The sequence below is a fragment of the Artibeus jamaicensis genome, unplaced genomic scaffold, assembly GCF_021234435.1.
Source record: "Artibeus jamaicensis isolate MK-2021 breed Jamaican fruit bat unplaced genomic scaffold, CSHL_Jam_final contig_718, whole genome shotgun sequence".
Taxonomy (NCBI): Eukaryota; Metazoa; Chordata; class Mammalia; order Chiroptera; family Phyllostomidae; genus Artibeus; species Artibeus jamaicensis.
The window spans coordinates 4,211,777-4,234,695 of record NW_026521936.1 but is presented as its reverse complement, the minus strand read 5'-3'; the positions used below and the strand labels follow the sequence as shown (position 1 = coordinate 4,234,695).

General features: G+C 49.1%; 2 protein-coding genes across 2 annotated transcripts; one reads left to right on the top strand and one right to left on the bottom strand.

Annotated features, from left to right (window-relative positions):
- Positions 1-223: 223 nt before the first annotated feature.
- Positions 224-6,827, bottom strand: LOC119039279 (40S ribosomal protein S4, X isoform-like). Its single transcript, XM_037131976.2, has 2 exons — positions 6,727-6,827; positions 224-2,558 (listed from the first exon to the last, which is right to left on the bottom strand). Exon 2 carries the CDS (start codon positions 2,520-2,522, stop codon positions 1,731-1,733), a length of 792 nt encoding a protein of 263 aa, XP_036987871.2. The 5' UTR covers positions 2,523-2,558; positions 6,727-6,827; the 3' UTR covers positions 224-1,730.
- A 110-nt stretch (positions 6,828-6,937) lies between these two features.
- XRCC2 (X-ray repair cross complementing 2) lies at positions 6,938-21,100 on the top strand. Its single transcript, XM_037131969.2, has 3 exons — positions 6,938-7,089; positions 14,167-14,248; positions 19,813-21,100. Exons 1-3 carry the CDS (start codon positions 6,958-6,960, stop codon positions 20,535-20,537), a joined length of 939 nt encoding a protein of 312 aa, XP_036987864.2. The 5' UTR covers positions 6,938-6,957; the 3' UTR covers positions 20,538-21,100.
- The last annotated feature ends 1,819 nt before the right edge of the window (positions 21,101-22,919 follow it).

Sequence of the window (22,919 nt, the reverse complement as noted above, 5' to 3'; positions counted from 1 at the left end):
GGGAGTGGGAGGAGAAGGGGGGAGAAGGTACAGAAAATAAGTAGCATAGATAGCAGGTAGAAAATAGGGGGAGGGTAAGAATAGTATGGGAAAAATAGAATCTAAAGAACTTGAGACACGTGTTCATGAACTAAAGGGGGGGAATGGCGGGGGAGGGGCGTGTAGGGTGGAGGGGAATGAAGGGGGAAATATAACAAATGTAATGGCGTAATCAATAAAAATATATAGTTAAAAAAAGATTTTATTTATCTTTAGAGGGGAAGGGAAGGAGAAAGGGAAATATCAATGTATGGTTACCTCTCATGGGAACTGGCCTGCAACCCAGGCATGTGCCCAGACTGGGAATGGAACCTCGATCCTCTGGTTTGCAGGCCCGCGTTCAATCCACTGAGCTACACCAGCCTGGGCCGCTCTTGCTGCGTTTCTTTACTCCCAATTCTAACCCATGCTGCCTCACTTCCCAATGCCCACTGACAGCTTTTTGATGTACATTTTGGGTTGATGCCTAAGGACATTTACAAACAGTTCAGTGCTAAGTGTATGCTATTTGGCCATTCCCAGATTCTGTGCTCTTCATTTATTTACTCCTTACAAATGCTAAGGTCAAAAAGGAAGGTAGATGTTTCCTTCTGTCAAGGTTTGGGGAGATGAGCACAAATGAGCTTCCTAATTTTGTACATTATTTAAACAAGGAAAAGAACAATCTTTTGCCCCTAGTAGTTAAAAAAGTAAATTTGTAAGTTAAGATGAACTTATAATGTATATGAAATATTTTACTCTTTCAACATGAGAGTTATTGAGATTTTTAAAACAAAACTAGTGTGGCTCAGTGGACTGGGCAAATCAAAATGGTTCGCCGACTGCAAACCGAAGGGTCGCTGTTTCAGTCCCCAGTCAGGACAGATGCACAGGCCGTGGGCCAGGTGCCCAGTTGGCACATGAGAGATAACCACACGTTGGTGTTTCTCTCCCTTTCTTTAAAAATAAAAAAGGTAAAATCTTTTTAGAAAAGTAAAACGAAGCTAGTAAAGATACTGTGGGATTTGCCACACTTTACCCCCCATTTTAGTTTCAATATAAAAGGCGATAAAGCATACTAATTTACCAGTTTAAATAGTGTATTTTTATCTATGAACCTCTCATCTTTGTACACACACATTTTTTAACAAGCTTTATTTTTAAAAATAATTTTACATTACAGAAAAGTTGGTGAGACAGTAGAGTTTCCATGTATCTGGAACCAGCCTCACCAATTAGGAACATCTTACATTGGTATGGTGAACTTGCTACATTTAGTAACCCAATATTAATGCATTATTAACTAAAATCTATATTGAAATTTCAATTGCAATTATATAAACATTCAAAACAAAACTACTTATTTGGCAACAAACCTACAAATACATGTAGACACCGTCTATACAACTGTGAGAGAGTAAGAAATGTGACCGAAGGGGACTAAACAAGTGAAAGGAGCCGTGCAGGGCGACCCACCCTGGGGCACACAGACAAAGGAAGTTGGAGTGAGAGTGACTGTAGGGGAGGGGACCGTCATTCTCCTTTAGCTGTTCAGTCCCACAGGAAAGGGCATGAAACGTAGGTTATGCAGGGCATGAAACATAGGTTATGCATTATTAACGTCTTCGTAAACACGCCAGTCCGCCCATCAACTTCTTTTCACGCTGTTATCTTTAACTGTGCATGGATTCTTCTAGATGAGCCACCTGGGCTCACTTCACCCACTGTTTGGCCGCCAGCCTCTTATCTCTCTCTTCAGCGATGGTGAGGCGAATGCCCTTCCCACGGGGAAGGGAAATCCACGCTTTGTTGCCTTTGCCGATAACGAAAATGTTGGAGAGCCGGGTGGCAAAGCTGTTGCCATTGGCATCTTTCACGTGCACGACATCAAAAGAACCAGGATGTTTCTCTCTGTTGGTAATCACACCAATTCTTCCCAGGTTAGCACCACCGGTCACCATGCACAGGTTACCAGTGTCAAACTTGATGAAATCAGTAATTTTGCCAGTCTCCAAATTAATCTGAATGGTGTCGTTGACCTTGATGAGGGGGTCAGGGTAGCGGATGGTGCGAGCATCATGGGTCACCAGGTGAGGGATTCCTTTCGTGCCCACAAAGATCTTCCTCACTTTGCACAACTTGTACTTGGCCTCCTCAGGCGTGATCCGATGAACAGCAAAGCGACCCTTGGTGTCATAGACCAGACGGAAATTCTCTCCAGTCTTGTCTATGCTGATGACATCCATAAAGCCCGCGGGGTAGGTGACATCGGTTCGGACCTTGCCATCGATCTTAACGAACCGCTGCATGCAGATCTTCTTCACTTCGTCTCCCGTGAGGGCGTACTTCAGTCTGTTTCTCAGGAAGATGATGAGAGGGAGGCACTCTCTCAGCTTGTGGGGGCCGGCAGACGGCCGAGGAGCAAACACGCCGGTCAGTTTGTCCAGCATCCAATGCTTTGGGGCCGCCACACGCTTCAGATGCTTCTTGGGACCACGAGCCATGGCTGTGCTAGGCACCGAAGGAGGACCCTCTTCTTGCTTGAAGGGAAACAAAACATCACAAAGGGGTCAAATATATGGTGGCAGAAGGGGACCACACTTTGGGGGATGAGCACACAGTAGAATGCACAAATGATGGACTACAAAATCGTACGCCTAAAATATGCTATTAACCCATGTTACCTCAATAAACTTAACTTTTAAAAAGAATCAAGTATCATAGACTCTAGAGTTGTAAAACGCTTTAGATCTTTGCATCTTCTGGAAGCAACTGAATGTGTCAGGAAGACCACAGCTAGACCTGGGTTCTCATTAGCTGGAGGACGACGATGGCTAAACCTCTGGACCTCAAAAGCTCTCACCTGTGAGGTGGGGTAGCGTAAACAGCCTGCAGGGAAAGGCTGGAAGACAAACACACAGAACAAGAAGCAGTGTCTGGAACGGAGCTGACCTCCAACAGGTGAAGCTAGCATCTACTCTAGATGCCTCACTTCTGAGAGGAAGCGATGGAGGCTGCCGTCTCATGGAAGTCAGGGACAGAGGCAGAGCAGAGTTGACAATGGTCTTTAAATCTCCATATTTAAAACCCATGTCAAAGGATTTAAGGGCATATACCTAGCGGTGGAACTGTAGGTATGACTTTAGGATTAATTCTTAGAAGTAGGATTGATGTGTCAAAATGTTAAATGCATACTTTTGTTCGAGACCGCCAAAGTCCCCTCCAAAGTGTCAGAACATGTTTACACTTCTATCAGCAATTTGTGACAGTGCCCCGGGCGTTCTGTAAAAGACAAGCGCCGTCTCTGGAGCACTGAAAGTAGTAACTCCAAAGCCATGCTGTGCGAGACAGGCCATACAAACAGGTGCTCACCTAACGGACTAGAAGACCAGTTCCACTGCAGGTAGGGACCAAGGAACTCATCTAGCACGAGCGCTATTCAACTGTAAAGCCTTCCTTCTAAAATACTGATTTCTTCATAAGGAGAGATTTACTTTGTACAGAAGTTCATACACAGGGTGACCCAGAAATGTGGCTCTGTACCTACATGTCCTCATTGGGGAGGGCCTAATGGGGCACAGGTTGACTCTGCAGCATCCACCCCCACTTCTAACTACCCCCCTTTTGTTGTGGTCATTTACTGTTATCTGCCCCTTTCCACAGAGCCTATAACCTTTGAGAGAACATACCTCTATCCCTGGGCCCCGGCTCACCCACCCAGTCTTAATCCCTGATTGTTCTGAGTTTCAGGTATGGATACAAAGGTAGAGAATAAGAATCTGACCAGAGAAAAAAGGAATTAGGTACTGTGTAACTGAGCCTCTCAATTAAACCAGCCTTGAAGTCTGCCTTACTTCTGGACTTGCAGCGGTGTGGCCCAGTAAGTTCCATTTATTATTTAAATCATAAATAATATGATTTGTCATAGAACACACAATAATGTGTGTTCTGTGACTTGCAGCCAAAAAATATTCTAATCTACACAATGAGAAACATTAGTATAACCTGCAAGACACATTTCATGAGCCCGTACAATTCCCTAATAAATGGGTGAAAAATTTCTTTGCATGGAATCTTTTTCATTGCAGAAAACTGTACGCTCTGATATTAATAGTCAGTGCTACCAGTTTAAACTCTTACCATTTAGAATGGGCATTATTATTACCAGGTTTCAATTTCTAGTTCCTCAAATCACAAAAGTTAGATGCAAACCTTTATTAAGAAAGCTTAACTAGGGGGAAAAATGCAGACAACTGTAATTGAACGATAAAATAATTTTTAAAAAGAAACAAAGAAAGCTTAACTGGGCATAAAAAGTTTCTGGCTCAGAAGGAAAAGCACATTCACCTATTTTGGCTGCACTCTGGCACTATCCCGAATCACAGTCTTCCTTCCTGCCTCAATAACAATCACATTCGTGCCTCTCTGAGCTGCTGCTCAGAAGGTTTCACCTACCCTGTTAGACTGTTTTGGGTGGGTTACCAAGAACTGTAGGGGGCCCGTGAGCTGACACGGTAGCCTTACTCCCAGCAACAGCAGCATCTATCTCCTTGCAGTGATTACCCGAGGGCCAGTAACCACAAGGCAAGGGGAAAGGCGGCAGGTGACACTTGAACCTGGAGTGGGCTGCATTACCAAAGGGGAGACTTCAGCTTAGGGAACCCAAATCTTTTATAATGAGCAGTAGGCATGGTTTTGCTTTGTTCACTGAACAACTTTGACAACTTGTAGAACTAGAGACACTTAATCTAGGACCCCAGTTCAAAAAGGATTTTAGCTCAAACCATCACTATCAATACCATCAGAGTTGGACTGATATTTGTGGACTTGCTTAGCCAAGCAAACAATGTAATCCTGCACACTTTCAGTATTTTTCTTCACAGATTCAGAATCCTGCTTCTGTGGGTGGGAGCAGGCACAGTGTTGGTGGTGGGGGTTGCGCAAGCTGGTCCCCCTCCCTTCCCATCACAATCCTCTGCCCTACACCTGGTGACCTGGTCAGTCATGCCTCCCCTGCTGTTCCTTTCACCCTCTCTCCAAGTGCCTTTTCCTCCCACCACAAGCAGTACTCTTCTTGAAAAGGGCTGCAATAAAAATGGTTCTCCATGTCCTATTCTCGTGTCCTAACACGTGGAGAAATTTCACCTCCTTTATGGTTAGCCCTACTGGATTACAACGCCACAGGCTCATCTCTTAACTGGGCCCTGATCGCTGCCATCATGGCGAACAGGAGAGAGACATTAAGTATTTATTGTCTCTTTAGCAATATGCTAAGTAATGACCTAAGAAATACAGGAAGGTAGGAAGGGAATCCATACTGTGCGCTAGGTGCTGTGCCAACTGTTTTCTAAGTACATTATTTCACTTGTCCTTACAGCACTTTGTTAATAAAGGTCCAGGGTGGTAAATAACATGCACTACGGTCACAAGTGACAGCACCAGGATGAAAATTCTAGCAGTTTTTGACCTCAATATCCACAGTGAGCTCAGAAAATTCATCTTGGAATCCAGGAAGATGGTAACTCAGGCGGGAAAACGAGTTACAGTGAAAACACTGTACTGACACGTACAGCGTATTAAATGTGATTGCAGACAACACGGCCGCAGGAACCCCTCCCCCAGTAATTAAAATAATGGCTGCCATCCTCTACAGCAGTAGAGTACTTCAGTTTCAGGGAACCCACGTAACACGTGTGTGGGTCTCCTATCACAAGTGGACTCTGATGCTTGGATTTCTACTACCTGCCTACTCCTTCAGAGGAAAAGTGGTGGCCCTTGGCGTAGAACCTCCCAGCCCTGAACTCATGGACGCCCTGTCTTTGCTCAGAGTGGACGAGAGGCTAAAGCCGCTCCTTAGACACCCCCCCCCCTTCCTTCCTAGGCTGTGACTCCCTCCAGCAGCCGGAGTCACGGCCCTTACCCTTCGTTCTACATATTTTTCTAGATTCATTGTTACCTCCTTCCTTCAGAGTCACGCACGCGCGCCTTTAAGAAACTGTATATTCGTCATCTTGGCTTTCTACTTTCCATTAAGTTGTTGATCCGCTACAATCCGGTCAACATGGTCTCGTGGGCCCAAATTGTGGCTCCAGTTCTTCCACCATAAAACGCGGATCATAGCCGTACCCACCTCGCAGGCTTGCGAGGGGGTTCAATGGATTATTAAACACACACCCTGGGCCAGGCCTGGCGGATACTCAACACTGTAGGTGTTAGCGACCACCGCTATTATTGTAGTCGTTATTTCTTATTTACACCCCAGCAAGTGTACGAAGAAGACAGACGCAGCCGTTGAAAAGCGCGTTTTAGAAAAAACACATTCCAGTAAATCACTCAACTCCGCGCGGGCACATCTCTTCCTCGTCGTCGTATTTCCAGACCTTGGCACAAGGCCTGGCCTATGGTACTCAACACCCGTCTAGCTTTTCCTATCTACGTGTCTATTTAACACCTATCTTAACGAGTGAACACTTGATAACCAACAGTATCAGAACTCCTCTACCTCCGGAAAAAAAACTAGATTAACACGCAGGCTCCGTATATTTTAAACATATTTTTAAGTGTACGGTGCTTTTTTTCTCAATTCACCACGCACGAGTCGCATACTCAGCCAGAGGCCTTAAACCCAAGAACAGACCGAAAAAAGCCTGCCTATTCATTAAAAGTTTTGCTAAGAGTAAAAATATAAAAACATGTTCTAAGTTTTACCTAGTAAACACGAAACGAAGTTTGTGAGCAGAAGACAATCACGCGCCAATTCTCAATCCACGATGGCGTCTGGCGTCCTCAGATTCCACGCCCTGCTGCGCATGCCCGCCTCCCGCGCATGCCCAGTCCTGAGCAGGCCCGCCTTCTGCGCAGGCCCACTTCCTCCCCGGCTGGGCGGAGGCGGGCGCTGCGCGCACGTTCGCGTCCGGGTCAGCGGGTCGGCGCGCCTGAATGGCTGGCCGACTGGCGGAGCCGGCGACGCCCGTGGTAAATGGCGCTGGTGGCGGGAAAGTTGAGTGCCAGGTTCGCCGAGCCTTCGGGGCGATGTCTAACGACTACTATAGGGCGGAGTCTGGGACGGAGGTGAGAGTCGTCGGGGTGGGAGCGAGAGGAAAGGAGAACATGGTGAGGGAGGCCGGAAGGTGGGGGAGTCTGGGAGCGCGGCTCCGAGCGTGGCACGCTCTGCACCTAGAGTCCCGCCACCTGTACATCCCCACTGTGCACTCCCACTTGTGAATCCCGCCCCACCTCTGTACCGCTACTCTCGCACTCCCTACCTGTGCATCGCACCCAGTCAATGCACCCGTCCACCTGTGCTCTCTCCAAACCTGTGCTCCCCGAGACCTGTGCACCCCCCGACCTTTGCACTCTCTACCTGTGCACCCTGTCCCACCTGTACACTCCCACCTGTGCATCCTTCCCTACCTGTACACCCCCAACATGTGCACCTGGAGCCGGCCGGTGACGCAAAGTCCTGGTGACGCAAAGTCCTCCGAGGCGGGTGGCCTAAAAAGCGCGTTCTCGGAGCAGAGCCAGACGAATTTAATCCCGTAGATGCACGACTCTCTGCGTGCACAGATGGAGGTAAAATTCGAGCTCTCGACTCGCTAGGATTATGGCCCAAACCTTCACAATTTAACTGCGGTCAGAGGCTGTCACTAGGTGAGAGAAGCTCGGAAAAGGGACCAGTTGCGGGGCGGGGGGTGGGGGTGTGCATTTATGGACGCTTTTCTGGAACAGGCGGTTACATTTCCTGCCTCAGTATCTCCAGACCAGCACACACCATTTGATATCCCGCAAGAATTTGTTCAGGAATTGAACCAACAGGTGCCAGGCACTTACTGTGTGCTACCCACTGGTTAAGGAATAGGAGCCTGAAACAAAAGAAACACCTGGTGCCATTTAAAGAACCAGGAAGGGAGTTGACCTGCACGTTGAAGGGTGTGTATGTCATGTGGTCCGTTAGAGGGGTGGGATCATAGGAGACTAACCGGGAGGAGGCCCTGAGCTGCAGTAGGAAGGACCATCTGAAGTCCTTTTGGCGTCAGGGGGTGGGGGTCTGCAAAGCAGACAGTAGCAAGTGTGTGGTTGGTTAGTTTAGGAACGTGCCAGCCATTGTGTGCGGGTGGAACAAAGCCAGTGGTTGGGAACGTGTTGGGAGGTGAGCTCTGGAAACAGGCAGAGTGGATAAGGAAGGGTCTTTTATGTGGGTGAGGGGAGGCAGCATTACTGGACCTTGACTGCCAGGTTCTCCAGGCTCAGGACAAGGTCAGGCAGGCTGAGTTGATTGCAAAGAGCTTGTGCACAAGGGATTCGTGTGGGTGGCTTATAGAGGAGGGCCTTGGGCAGCTGTGGGTCTTGGGGATGAGGGTGAGGTCAGGTGTCCCCGATTGTCCTCAGGTGGGAGTTGATCATGGGGTGGTCACAAGAAGTTTTTCATGGTCAGTGGACCCTGCACAGGGCCTGTAAATGTTCTAGTTACCATTTAATACACAGAATGACCATTTTTGCGGACTGTGATGGTAAGGAAGGATATCGGCATCTACATTCTGTCCCTTAAGGATATGGTCAGGTTGATTTCAACTGTGGAATGTTACTGAAAGCCAAGAGCCACAGCCAGGCCTTTGTGGCAGAGGTCTCTCTGTCATGATGGAGTCCAGGGCCACTCCAGACTGTCTCAGAAGCAATGCTCTGAGATCAGTCAGCAAAGAATGACATGTAGGTTTTGCAGACCCAGCAGGCTCTGTCACAGCTTTTACCTTGGATTTGGCTTGCCAGACAGAGTTTGCCAGCTTTTTGAGAGCAGAGCCGCTGCTTGGTAGAAGAATCACTCTAGTTACAACCTTATTTATTTAAATGATCATTTGGAACCCATGATAAACTCAGATGCCTTTGGTAGTCCGCACAAGCCTAACTAACTCAGAACATGGGAGCCCAGCACAGTCAGATGACTGAACAAAGAATTTACCATCATACCCTGTGGCTGCCATGTCCATCCAGAGGTCTGAAACCAGACTGACTCGCTCCTGTCACTTTGGAGTGCAGTCAATAGAGAGGAATGGGCAGCTGGGCAATGGGTGCTTCTTTATTCTTTTTCCTATTTGTTAACAAAACCGACCAAGCAAGCCTCCTTTCCCTTGAGTGCTCAATCTGTTTGGAGGGTGTTTTCTTTCTGGGCACATTAGCCTACTTTAGGGATTCTACTTGGAGTCCTTGTGTTGAGGACGATAGCAAACGTGGGACGAAGCACCACCCCAAGCACCATCCCCGCAGGTGAACTTGTTCGTACGTTCTTCCAGAAATGCTCTAACATGCTAATTTTGGAGGGTGAGATGAAGAGCGCCGGACCAGAGGTCTGGAGACCTGAGCTCCTGTCCCGGATCTGCTGGCCAAGCTCGCGGTTTTGGATACAGTATTGACCCTCAGCCGCCGCCTCGGATGTGGGGGTGGCAGGCTGTGCCTGCTCACATTCCCGTTAGCGCTGCCTCTAGGAGGCGGGTTCTTCCATTTGTACCCTTTTGCCGGGCACAGCTTTCTCTGTGTGTCAACACTTGATAAATATTCGTTAGCAATAATGACTGGTTTTCTTTTCTTAGAAAAGGTATAGGGCGGCCTTTCTGCCACAAGCAAATATTAATTAAGACACATTCAGTATTTATTAAATAAGAACATTTTCATCAGTGTGAGAAAGAAATACAGGTCAGTTTCTTCTTGTACATGCCCCGACATGGGACTGAACCTGCACCTTAGGCATGTGCCCTGACCAGGAATCAAACCTGCGACCTTTTGGTTTTGGACGACACTCCAGCCAGCTGAGCCACACTAGTCAGGGCAGGGTGACTGCTTTTAAAAGTACTGATTATTAGAGCAGGAGTCCTTCAGGGAATTGGTTGCACTAAGAAAGGATGGAATTTACCCACGTCGTGTATGAGTAACAGTTGTTCTTTACATGTAATGTACACGGACCCTTTACTGAAGAGCCAGGCCTAGCACTGTGCCCTGAAGGACAATTTAATTTTCAAAGTGCCAGAGGAGCCTGGGGTCTCGGGATGGAACAGCCCTCGGATGGAAGGGTCTGCCATGACAAGGGCCAGCGGGCACTGGCCGCGCACGTGTAACAGAGCTGCCCGTCCCCTTGCGTCAACACCACGCAGCTGCTCTCTGGCTTTCCCTGGGTTTGCTGCTGGGTTGGACAAAAAGTCCACTTAGGCTTTTCCATAAAATAAAAGACACAGTTTTCATTTCCACCAATAACTTCATTGATTTGGGTGTTTTGAGTATGTCGGCTCTCTCTCACTGTTGGCTTCTAGAGGGGAGAGGCCAGGGGCACCGCTGAACATCTTCCAGTGCATGCGATGGCCCACAGCAGGGATTTGACCAGAATGTCAGTAGGACCAAGGAACTTCACAGACCACTTCTGACGCATTCAATCAGTCACGGCACCTTCTCCACATACTGCACAAATCTTTTTTTGTGTTTCAGTTGTGTTTTTTACCTTTCTTGAAATAATAAAGCATAATATGCCTCAATGGTATATAATTTCTTCCATCTTCAATATTGCAATGGCTGCACACAAATTCACCAATTTCGATGTTTTTTACAAATGCATGCTGATATGACAAGCTGACCTAATACAGTCTAATGAAATTGTTTCGAATGAAGTTAAAGTCAACTAAGTGCTACTAGAGCCGGCATACAGAGCAAAACCAAATGAACTTTTTGGCCAGCCCGATAGTTACACACTGCTGCCTGAAGTAGCTATCCTTAAATCGTTGGTGGGCGTGTTTGAACTGTCCTCAGTCTGTGGGTGGGATCCCAGCCCTGCGGGGGGCGGGGCGGTTAGCACGCTGGTGGCTAACCTGCAGGTGGCTCTTGATACGTGGCTCTTGCCGCCACTGTCCCTCTCCACACAGATGAGTCACAAAGGGTCAGGGAAGTGAGCCTTTATCCAAGTAAGTCTTAGGTACACGGTTGCCGAGATGCCATTTATTTCTGGTTAAGTTTCTCTTTAGGTGCTCCTCCCTGCTGTAGAAGAAGTTTTTCTAAAACTAAAGGTGTTTAAAAACACCTCTGTGTTAGGTGTTCCGCCTACTAGACATTGGGGGGGTGTGGTTGCCTGTGGTGGCCTTTGTCTGAGTGTTAGAACTTCGATGACGGCCGTAAGAATTCTCACAGGCTTTTCTTGTGCAGCGGAAGTTGGCACAGATTACTCAGGTACATGAAAGTCTAGGCAGCTTGAGGTTCTTCATGCTTCCTCCACTTCTGCCTACCTGGGCCCTGTTCTCCTTTGGTTTACCAGGCAGCTACCCAGGTTCTGCCAAATGGAGAGCATTTTGGAACTGGGGGCGGGCCAGTTTCCTTTTAAGCATTTACATCCACATCAGGACACAGGCTCTTGAGTACAGTAATAGCTTCATGGAGGGAGGGGCCTTGGAGAATGTGTAGAATTTCTGCTTGTTCATTGGTCTGGGTCTTAGGGAATGTGACTTGGGAATGGGGAAAGGACATTCCAGGAAGAGGGGACAGAGGCACTATGCGGTCAGTGCGCACCGTGTGTGCCCCTGGGAGAACTCGGTGCCCTCCCACTGGCAGGGTCGGTCACCCTTCTTCCTGCCTTCCCAGCGCCACGTGCTGTGCTTGGTTGTACATTTTTAACCTTTCGACTCTGCCCTGTGACAGTCTTTGGGGACGGGAACTGGGTCTGCTTTGTTGCTGTGTCCCCAGCCCCTCCCTCTGTCACTGGCACACACGTGACACCCCTGAAGTGTGTGCCAGCGACTGTCCGTGTAGCTGAGTCCTGTTGCTTTTGCCGACTGTGGCCTTGCCCCAGTGCTGCTGCTGTGAGGGACCCTGGGCCTCCCTGTTGCTGTCGGAGGGAGGACTGGGGGGTGGCCGACAGGCAGAGGGTGGCCTGGGCCTCAGACTGGCCCAGCCTCAGTGAGGAGGTCCGGGTCTCTGCTCCGTCCCTGTCCTCGGACTTGGTCAGACTCAGTGAGAGCTGGTCGGCTCTGAGGCTGTGCAGCGCAGTGGAACTCTGGGCCTTGTGGCCCGAGAGCTCAGACCCTGGCTCTGGTGTCTCCTAGTGTTTCTCGTCTGAGAAACAGTGCAGTTAATGGGACCAGTGAAAGGGAGAGCATCTGTAAATCAGAAGCGGCCGACTCCATAGTGAGCCCAAGTCGTATTAGTTGTTAGGTGTATCTGGTTACAATGACAAACCTGGGGGCACCGATTCCCACACCGAGTGCCCAACCTGTTACTTCACCATGTCAGTGGACCGCCAAGGAGACTAAGACAGTCGTGCTCACGACCTCTGGGCCTCAGAGAGGCTGCTCAGGGACTTGAGAGAAGTGTGTCACCGCGTCACCCAGTGGCTGCCAGGTCTTCCCGGAAAGCAGCACTGCCGTGGCAGGTGGGACGTGTCTGGTCCAGTCCCTTGGACGCCCAGCAGGATCTTCTTTGTGCTTCCGGATCCGGATTGACCGGTGCTGTTTCAACTCGTTCCTCAGATCTGGACATCATGGATCTTAGTTTCTGTGACGGTCGTTCGGATTTGCGTCAGAGTTTCAGGTGTTTTTCTGCTCGGATTTGGGGACTTCAGCAAGCCCTGTGCTTCAGGTGCAGAAACGGGATGGGCGAGGCAGCTCCCCTTCCCATTTGTGACACGCTCTTGCTCCCGCCGTACAGAAGGCTTGTCCCGCCTGTGCTCATTCAGAAACCGGAGAAGCCGCTGTGAGTCCGTTCCCTGTGACAACATTCCAGTCAGTCCCCGCGTCCTGCTCACTGTCTCTGACTTCAGCCTGGGCGGAGGTTCTCTTCCGGGCTCCTCCGGCCGACCCCAGCCCGCTCTCTGGGCCTGGTTCACTCTCAGGTCCGTGCCGGGCTAGCCACCAAGATGAGGTTTGGAAATTGGGTCACGATGGCTCCTACTTATATAGTGCCATGCACTGTTTGTTTGTTTGTAAAAGGCTGTTCACTAAATCTGGGGGCAGTTAAACAGGAGGGCCCAGGACAGAAGAAGCAACAGGAGAGACCCTGGGTGGGCTGCTTTGGCTCACTGGACAGGCAGAGAAGGGTGACCTTGGAGACAGGATGGGGGTGAGACCCAGCCGAGCTGCTGCTGCCCATCGCTCCCCTGGTTGCAAGTCTCTCGGGACCCCCAGGGTTTAGGGGACACGTGCCTACTGGGGAGGAAGACAGGCACATTCCCGGGAGGGCAGCGCCAGAGCTCAGCACTCTTCGCACCCTGTGAGGGTGACACTGCTCGTTACCCTCCTTCCCCCCGTACTGATGAGAGGCCCCAGGCCCAGGAAGTGACCCTGCAGGGCTGCTGCTGGCGTCCCGACCTCTGCTCTGCACTGGCGAGACGGCTTCTCAGCCGCGGAGCTTACCGCCCTTGCCCTGTGTACAGCCACCAAGACCTCTGTGATCTGACTCCCGCTCCTCAGGACGTGGTGTCTTCTGCGGGTCTGTGCTGCGAGCTCCAGCAGCTCAAGTCTGCCTGTGGCCAACCCCACACCATGCAGATTGCAGCCTCTGCACCCGCCGCCTCTGCTGCACCTGCCCACCTGAGTGTTCCTCTGCCTGTCCTCCCTCCTGCCCCCACTAGATGCCCCCACTAGACAAGTGGCCGTGTGATGGGCAGGCGAAGTGAAGGCTGGGGCCGGGGCAACGAGCGCAGTCCGTGGTGGGAAAGAGCTGTTGGGCTGGAGGGCGCACGCTGCGTGGTGAGTGGTCTGCCCTCTGTGCTCCCCCAGGGCAGGGACTCCTGCTGTGGGCACTCGGTGTGCAAACAGAAAATGAACTTTTTAAAAAAGATTTTATTTATTTATCTTTAGAGAGGAAGGAAGGAGAGAGGGAGAGAAACATCAATGTACGGTTGCCTCTCGTGGGTCCCCCACTAGGAACTGGCTTGCAACCCAGGCACGTGCCCTGACTGGGAATCCAACCACGATCCCTTGGTTCGCAGGCCGGTGCTCAATCCACCAAGCTACACCAGCCAGGGCAGAAAATGAACTCTTTTCTGGATTTCCTACTTCATGATTTCCTCCAAGTCCTCAAAATTGTGAAATGCCTTTTTTGTAGACTTCTGGAAAATTATATAAATGTGGGCTTTTTAGGACTTTGTATTTTTGGTAATGACTTTCTTTTTCTCTTTTGAAGCTCCTCGCCCGGCTCGAAGGTAGAAGGTCCCTGAAAGAAATGGAACCGTGTCTGTTTGCAGATGAAGACTCCCCTGTGCACGGTAAGAACAGCCTCAGAATACCGGGCCGTACCCTAAGTCTGCGGCACTCGTGGTTTTGCCTGTGTGTTTCACATGCATCTCGCAGGAGGCTCCGTGGGGCGGCTGCAAATGCTCGGCCACGGGTCACGACCACCCCTGCCCTGGGCACGGCTGATGATGGGTGGGGGGCAGCTCACCTGTGGTGCGTCTTCAGAATCAGCGGGCCTCTTCGACCCCAACACTCTGTATTTGTGGAGATTCTGTTAGTATTTTTTACCCCTGAGAAGCGGGAGAATCGCAGGAAGGACTGCGGTGCCCTGGGGTCCTGTTCAGATTTCTGCAGTGGGGAGAGGCGCGCCTGTCCATCCTGTTGGCGCTGTGTCCCCAGGGGACTTAGAGAGCAGGAGTGTGCTTGGGCTGGTTTTTTAAATGTAGCAGTTTTATAGCGAAGCAGTTCACCCACGTAAGGGTGCAACTTGGTGATTGTTAGCACTCACACAGTAAAGCAACCGCCACTGAGTTCAGAACACTCGTCAGCCCGAAGGAATCGCATGCCTGTCAGCAGCGACTCCCCGTTTCCTCCCACACCCCTCACCCTGGGCGACGGCTAATCCGCTGTCTGGCTCTTCACCAAGGTTCCCTCCTGGACACTTGGGGTCACGGAACCACACAGCGTGGTCTTTCTTCTGCGACTGGTTTCATGTACTCCGTGCAGTCTCTTCCTGGTGCATCGGTCGCCTGCCCCTGTCCGCTGTAGAAGAGCATGCTCTCGTGTGGGCGCAGCGCATCCGGTCACCACTCATTGGCCGTGGCTTTGGAGTTGCTTCTGCTTTTTGGCTGTTACGAATAATGCTATAATAATAATTATTGCTTTAGATTTTACTTATTTATTTTTAACTTTTTAAAGACTTTTTTAGAGGGAGGGAGAAAAAGGGAGAGAAACGTTGATGTGCAAGAGATACACAGATCGGGGCCTCTTGCACACCCACCACTGGGGACCTGGCCTGCAACCCAGACATGTGCCCTGCCCAGGAAGTGAACCTGCAACCTTTCAGTTCACAGGCCAGTGCTCAGTCCACTGAGCCCCACCTGCCAGGGCTGTAATGATTTCTGTACAAGTTTTGCGATGGACATGTTTTCAGCTCTCTAGGGTGCTGCCTGGAGAGGGCCTGACTGCTGGTTGCCCGGTGACTCTGTGTTCAACTTGGCGGGACCGCCAGGCTGGTTTTCCCAAAGCAGATGCACATTTCACTTGCCACCAGCAACGAGATGTGTGAGGTTTGTTTGTACAAACCACACGTACAAACAAACATTTTTGTCCGGCTTTTTGATTATAGTTTTTCTTAGTGAGTATGAAGTGATATCGCATTGTGGTTTTGATGACATTTCCCTGGTGGCTAGTGGTGTTAAACCTCTCTGTATGTGCTTAGCAGCAATTTGTGTGTGTGATTTAGAGAAATGTCAGACCTTTTGCCCACTTTAAAAATCAGGTTGTCTTTTTACTATTGAGTTGTCAGAGTCCTTTTTATATACTGGATACCAGTCTCTTAGCAAATGTATAATTTGCTAATATTTCGTTTTTATGTTTTACGGGTTGTCTTTTCACTATCTTGACGGTATCCATTGAAGCACAAAGTTATATATTGTTTAAGTTGATTTTTTTAGAGATTGAAGGAGAGAGAGAGAGAGAGAGAAATGTCAGTTAGTTGTTGCACTTACTGCTGCACTCATTGGTTGGTTCTTCCAAAGTGCCCTGACCAGGGATCGAACCCTCAACCTTGGTGCATCAGCACAGTGCCCTAACCAACTGAGCTACCCAGCCAGGACGCAAAGTCATTAATTTTGATGAAGTCCAGTTTATCTGTGTTTCTTTTTTTGTTCTTGTTTATGCATTTGGTCCAGTTAAGAAGCCATGACCTACACCAAGGTCAAGAAGATTTATAGCTTGTTATTGTTTTTCTATTTTCATTGTTTTCCAATTAGAGAACATCTGTGGCTTCAATCTTCTTAAATTACTGAGACTTTTTTATGGCCAAACATACGGTCTACCCTGGAGAATGTTTCAGGTGCATTTGAGAAGATCATGCACTCTGCTATGATTGGGTCAAGTGCGTTATTGACGTCTCTTAGTCTGGTCAGGTGTTAGTGTTATTCACATCTTCCGTTTCTGTGCTGCCTTTCTGACTAGCTGTTCTGTCCGTCATTGAAAGTGGGGCGTGAGGCCTTAAGCTGTTACCGCTGACTTGTCTGCCTTTGCAGTTCTGCCGCTTGTCGCTTTGTGTCCTTTGGACTTTCGGGTCCTGTTGGGCACAAATACGCTTTCATTATATCTTGTTGATGGATTGACTCAGTATCTTTATAAAATGTCCTATTTGCCATCTCACACCCATCAGGATGGCTGAAATAAAAAACAAACAAACCCACCTGGCTGGTGTAGCTCAGTGAATTGAGCGTGGGCCTGCAAACTTAGGGATCGTGGTTCGGTTCCCAGGCAGGGCACATGCCTGGGTTGCAGGCCAGTTCCCAGGCAGGGCACATGCCTGGGTTGCAGGCCAGTTCCCAGCAAGGGACCCGTGAGAGGCAACCATACATTGATATTTCTCTCCCTATCTCCTTCCTTTCCCCTCTAAAGATAAATAAATAAAATCTTAAAAAAAAAAAAAGACTTCTTATTCTTTCTGGTTTTCTTCGGTACCTGCACTGGACAAGGGTCCACTGTTTGGGTGTTGGCTGTTTTGGTCTTGGCTGAAAGGGGTGATGAAAACCACCCCTGTCTTGACTAGCTAGTGTGGCTCAGTGGGTTGAGTGCCAGCCTACAAACCACATGCCCTCATTGTGGGCCAGGTCCCCAGGAGGGGGCTCTTGAGAGGCAACCACACATGGATGTTTCGCTCCCTCCCTTTCCCTCTCTCTAAAAATAAATAAATAAAATCTAAAAAAAGAAAAAAGAAGTTCTTAGAAAGTCATCTGATAAAAAAGATACAGTGTTTTGTGTTGAGGATAGAATATTCAAGTCCCAACCTTATAAAGTAGCCAACCCCCCCAAAACAGAATTTATTTATAAGAAACTGTGTATTTATTCCTTCATGTTTAAACTTCAGTCACCTTCAAAGTACTCTCCGTTTAATGCAATACACCTGTCAAAACATTTTTTTTTCTCTGCTGGAAAGTTTTTGAACTTGTCAATTTTGAGGCCTTTCGATGCTTCTGCTTTTTTGTTTCACTTCTTCCACATTGGCAAAACGTTTCCTTTTGAGGGTTTTTTCATCCAGGGAAACAGATCACTTGGGGTGAGATTAGGCGAATAGGGAGGGTGGGGCACGGGGCCCTGCTGTTTTTGGTCATAATCTGCTGAACACTGAGCACGGCATGGACAGGTGCACTGGTCAGTCACCCATCGTGCAGTGGGCAAGTGCTGAAAGAGTCTCCAAAAAATTCACTTAAGCTGCACGCAGCCTCTCACAACAACGCCAGTTGGTTCGTCAACACAGATGGGTTCCTAGAACACTCACGACCCAGGGGAAGCCTGTCCTACAAGGGGCCCACCCTCCAGAAGGTAGTTCCTGTTTTGGTGGGTTGTCTCCTTATACACAACGCAATGAATGCGATCATGGGAGATGATGAAATTTGCTTTTTCTACCTTGGTGGTGTTGTTGGGGCCCATGCAACGTCATGAAGAGTGCATGTCATTTGTGAAACGCTGCTCATCCACGTCTGCCTTCTGCCCCAGGGGCCTGGGGCAGGGAGCAGGGCCGGGTTCTGGTGCAGGGCTCGCACTGTGCTCACCGTCTTTCTCACCGTCCAGTGTGTTTCTTCGCGGCCACCGGTGCTGCTCCGTGTCAGCGTTTCTTCCTCCAGCGTGTGTCGTTTATTCTCCCAGGCTACACGGCCGTGCAGGGCTTTCATGTGGGGCAGCTTAGGCCCCCAGGGATATCACTGGAGAGAGTAAACCTAACGTCTGGTTTGAAAATAGTGTTAGTCACTGTGTTAACGTTTAATAAGAGCATCCACAAGCGATTGTTAATGTGCAGGTAGTTTCACTCCTTGAGGCTGGAATCTTTGGAGGGGGTCTTTTTAACGTAAATTTTGAACAGTAAATTATGTTTAAGATTGTTGAGGAAATTGGCTGACACTTTCTATTACCTAAAATACAGTATGGTAGCAACTTACTAAATTTCTTCCACATTTTTTGTCACTGTTCCAACGTGTAATGGTTTATTAGTCATAACAAGAAATAAAGTGGGAGGAATAGACAGAAAACTGTACTTGAAAAATAATTAAATAAAAAAAGAAAAAAAAGAATTAAAGTAACTGGATTCTCAAAATATGTGATGTATTTGAGGCCTAAGAATCTGCATTTCAATGCAGTGTTTTCTGTTCTGCGCTTCAGCTATAAATTAAATGGCAGTATTTTTGTCAAGTTTTAGTTTTAGCAGGAATTGGAAGGTCCCTGTTCAGAGTGGGTTTTGGAAAGCTCTGGAGGCAGGACAGTGTGCCCGGGTGTTTTACTTAATTCGTACTGTCCCCGATGAAGGAGACTTACTGGAACTTATGTGGAAAGACTCGGTTGACTCTTCCAAGTTCAGAGCAGTGGACTTGAATTTATGATGGTAGGAGAGTAATTCACGGCGCAGATGCCATTCTAAATGGACACAGTTTCCTGAGAGTCGTATAGCAAGGAAGGCCCGTAGGCTGTTTGGAGATGCGTTTTCTGTGGAGGGCACTCTTGGCATTGAAGGCCTGAGAGCCGTGGGTCCTCACCTACCAGCCTGTAGAAGTGAAAGGGCATGGTCAAGGCTAGCTCCACCCACAGTGCCCACAACATGGAGAAACCCTAGTTAGGATCGTTTCATCTGCCTGTAACAGACGTTCAGCCTAGTGGCTTTCCAGATAGAGGCTTGTTTTCCTTACATCAGGAGTGGAATCAGGCAGGCTGTGGCCCAGGTCCTGGGTGCCTCCTGTCCTCCCCCCCACCCTCCTCTGGGCCTGCCCCATAGGGGCTCCTCTCCTCCTCACCGCTCCCAGCTGGCTGCTTCCCCTCCAGAGGGCAGCTGGGGTACCTGCCTCCGGAGGGTTAGGGTTAGAAATCCAGGCAGATGCCTCCACGTGCCCCTCTTGCTGCAGCGGAGACACCTGGGACCCCCTCTGCCAAGGAGACGAAGAATGGCCTTCCCCAACTGAGGCTTTTGTGTTTAAGGGAAAAGGAGAGAATGGATACTGGGTGCTCCGTCACTAGAAATAGCGTGCCCGTAGTAAGCAGCAGGGTTTTGCAGAGGCCCTAGGTCTGGCGCTTTACTTCTCTGCACCACCACTGCGTGTGTGCGTGTGTGCGTGTGTGCGTGTGTGCGTGTGTGCGCCCCCCCCCCCCGCACCCGTCCCCCGGGAAGAGTCACGGAGATGCGGTCTGCCTGTTACTCTGCTTTCAATGACTGACTTGCAGTTAGTTCTTACAGACCCATTTTGGCAAATGGGTTAGCTTTTCTTCTACATTCCAGTAAATGTCTTTGAAAATATTTTTGCACACTTTTCATTTATACCCTTACTGTGCTGCAGCATTTTGACTGACATTTTTAAATTTTACACAGGTGATATTCTTGAATTTCATGGTCCAGAAGGAACAGGAAAAACAGAAATGCTGTATCATGTAACAGCACGATGTATCCTTCCAAAAGCAGAAGGTGGACTGGAAATAGAAGTCTTATTTATTGACACAGATTACCACTTTGATATGCTTCGGCTCGTTACAATCCTGGAGCATAGACTGGCGCAGAGTTCTGAAGAGATAATCAAGTGTTGCCTCGGAAGGTTTTTCTTGGTGCACTGCAGTAGCAGCTCCCAGTTGCTGCTGACACTTTACTCCCTAGAAACGATGTTCTGCAGCCGCCCCTCTCTTTGTCTCTTGATCGTGGATAGCTTGTCAGCTTTCTACTGGATAGACCGCGCCAACGGCGGGGGGAGCGTGGGCCTGCAGGAGGCCCCTCTGAAGAAGTGTTCTCAGGTCCTAGAGAGACTAGTGCAGGAGTACCGCCTGGTCCTCCTGGCGACCACGCAGAGTATAATGCAGAAACCCTCCGACCCTGGCGAAGGCCCCCCCTCGGCCTCCCGCCGCCCGGGGGACTGGGACGTGGGTGTCGACTACAGGCCCTACCTCTGCGAGGCCTGGCGACGGCTGGTGACGCGCAGGGTCTTCTTCTCCAAAGACAGTGCTAAAGCCACAAACCAGTTCTCTTTACTTTCACGTCATTTAAAGAGTAACAGTGTAAAGAAGCACTTTTTTATTATTGGAGAAAGTGGGGTTGAATTTTGTTGATATGTGTCGAAATAGTCTTGTAGGACTTTATGCAAGTTTTAAAAAGTCGGTAATAGCCCTGGCTGGGTTAGCTCAGTGGATTGAGCTTGGGTCTGGGAATCAATCAACCAGGGTTCGATTCCCAGTCAGGGCACATGTCTGGGTTGCAGGCTGGGTCCCAACACGTGAGAGGCAACCATACATTGATATTTCTCTCCCTCTCTCCTTCCCTTCCCCTCTAAAGATAAGTAAATAAATAAATCTTAAAAAAAAAGTCAGTAATAGGCTAAAGCGATTCAGTTCTGAAGTTCTTAACTCCGAGGGGATTACCAGTATTTCTACCCAGAGTGGGTTTCTCACACCAGCACGGAGACACCTTTCCAGCACGGAGACACCTTTGAGTACCTGCTCCCGGTGGTCGGAGACTCAGCAAAGTAACACTGACAGTTAAGCCGTATGTTAAGCTTGCTTTAAAATGAAATAAATCCTATACTCATTTTAGCCTAAATAAAATGGACTTTTTTTTTTAACTTGGTGTCACATTTCTGGAATCCAGTGATGTGTTTAGGAAAGGTTGCACTTCTAATTTCTCACATGTAACCCCTTTCGGAAGCTGTGCCTTTGAAAAACGTCTCTATAGACCTTTCTGTAAATGCAATGGAAACAAGCTACCTTCCTGCCTTTCCCACCAGGAGCTATGGAAAGGCAGGGTGTTTTTAACTTAGGTTACTTACACTGAACTCCAGGATGATGTTGTATTATGGTTGGGCTTCTGTGTAATTTTTTAAACACAGGGACATAAGATAACCACTCAAGGAATTCTGCCAAGAGTGTTTTGAAACTTTTATCTCCTGCTAGTTAAGTGATAGACAAATGCTGAAACTGTGTTAGAACCGTTCGTCACTAGTAATTTCTTACCTGCCGATATTTAGAATGCTCTGATACACCCTGGCTCAGACCATTTCCTGCTGGTAGCCGGACAAGACTGCGTGCTCTGGCCCTGTGCCGGCCAGATGGGGAGCTCACGCGTCAAGGGACCAGGAAGGCGATGTGTTAAAGCAGAGCAGGGCAATTTTCATGCAAGCAGAAATGAAATTGTATCATTATTTGATAGATGAATCCTGGCACTAATGCAATCTCTACGTCAGGTGGTCTTAAGTCACGTACACCTCAGACGTGGTGTCCCTTGGGGAAGGGGAAGGATATGGCAGTGGTGTTCTCGTGGGGGCGCTCATTGGTATGTCCCTACTCAGTTAAAACTCTCAGCTCTGACTTTGCTCATCTGACAAAGATTAAAAAAGAATCCTGCAAAGAAACCAAGCCTGAGGCTAATAGTTCTCCTAATGCAGGCCCAGCGAGGCTACATCTCTGTGCCCTGGGCTGCCTCCAGCCCACCTGCAGTTTGCAGAGCCCCAGGACGAGGCTTCTACTCCTTCCTCCTCCTCCTCCTCCTTCTTCTTCCTCCCTCCCTCCTCCTTCCTCCTCCTCCCTCCTTCTTCCTCATCCTCTCCTCCCTCCACCCTCCACTTCTCTTCCTCCCTCCTCCTTTCCCCCCTTGCCTGCCCTTCCTCTTCCATCTTCTTCCTTCTCCTAACCTGAGGACGTTTTTTCATTGCTTTTAGAGAGAGAGAGGGAGAGAGAAACATCATTGTGAGAGAGAAACACTGGTCGGTTGCCTCCTGTATGCGCCCCTACTGGGGATCGAACCTGCAACCTGGGTATGTGTCCTGACCAGGGATTGCACCCACGACCTTTCAGTTGCAGGAAAACGCTCCTACCAACTGAGCCACACTGGCCAGGCAGAGAGCCTGGGGGCTTCTGTAGGTGGCTTTTGGACGCCAGAGCCCGCAAAACTGTAGGTGGGCTGGGCCAGGCAGTGCTTCTCCAGCGAGGCTCAGGATTTGGTCTGTGAAGATGTGCCCCGCAGGGAGAGAGGGCACTGTGCCGTTTCCCCGAGTGGCCCCAGTAGGACGGATGCCCGTTGCTTGAAGCAGTAACCCGTTCAGGAACATTGTTCATTGTCTTCGTCCTTCCCTCTCTTCTCTCCACTCGGTCACGGGGCCCGTGGGATTGGCTCGCTCATGAGTGACAGCCTCGCAGCCCTCCCAGGCCCAACACCCGCCCCGCAGCCACACTGTGGCAGTGAAAGTGACGGCACCCTGAGGAGTAACCAGTGCAGTGGCGTCGGGGCACATCACTGTCACTTCCACACCCCTGTCTGCCCACAGTAAATGTTATTTTGCCATTCATAGCATTTCAAGTGTTTTTAAAAATATTACATATTTTACCTGTAGTTCATTCTCTCTCAAGTCATATTGTTGTGTGTATTTTGTTAAGCGCACAGCGTATCACACAGAAGTGATTTGTAAATCTCTGTATTTCAGGAGGAATCTACCTGTTTTT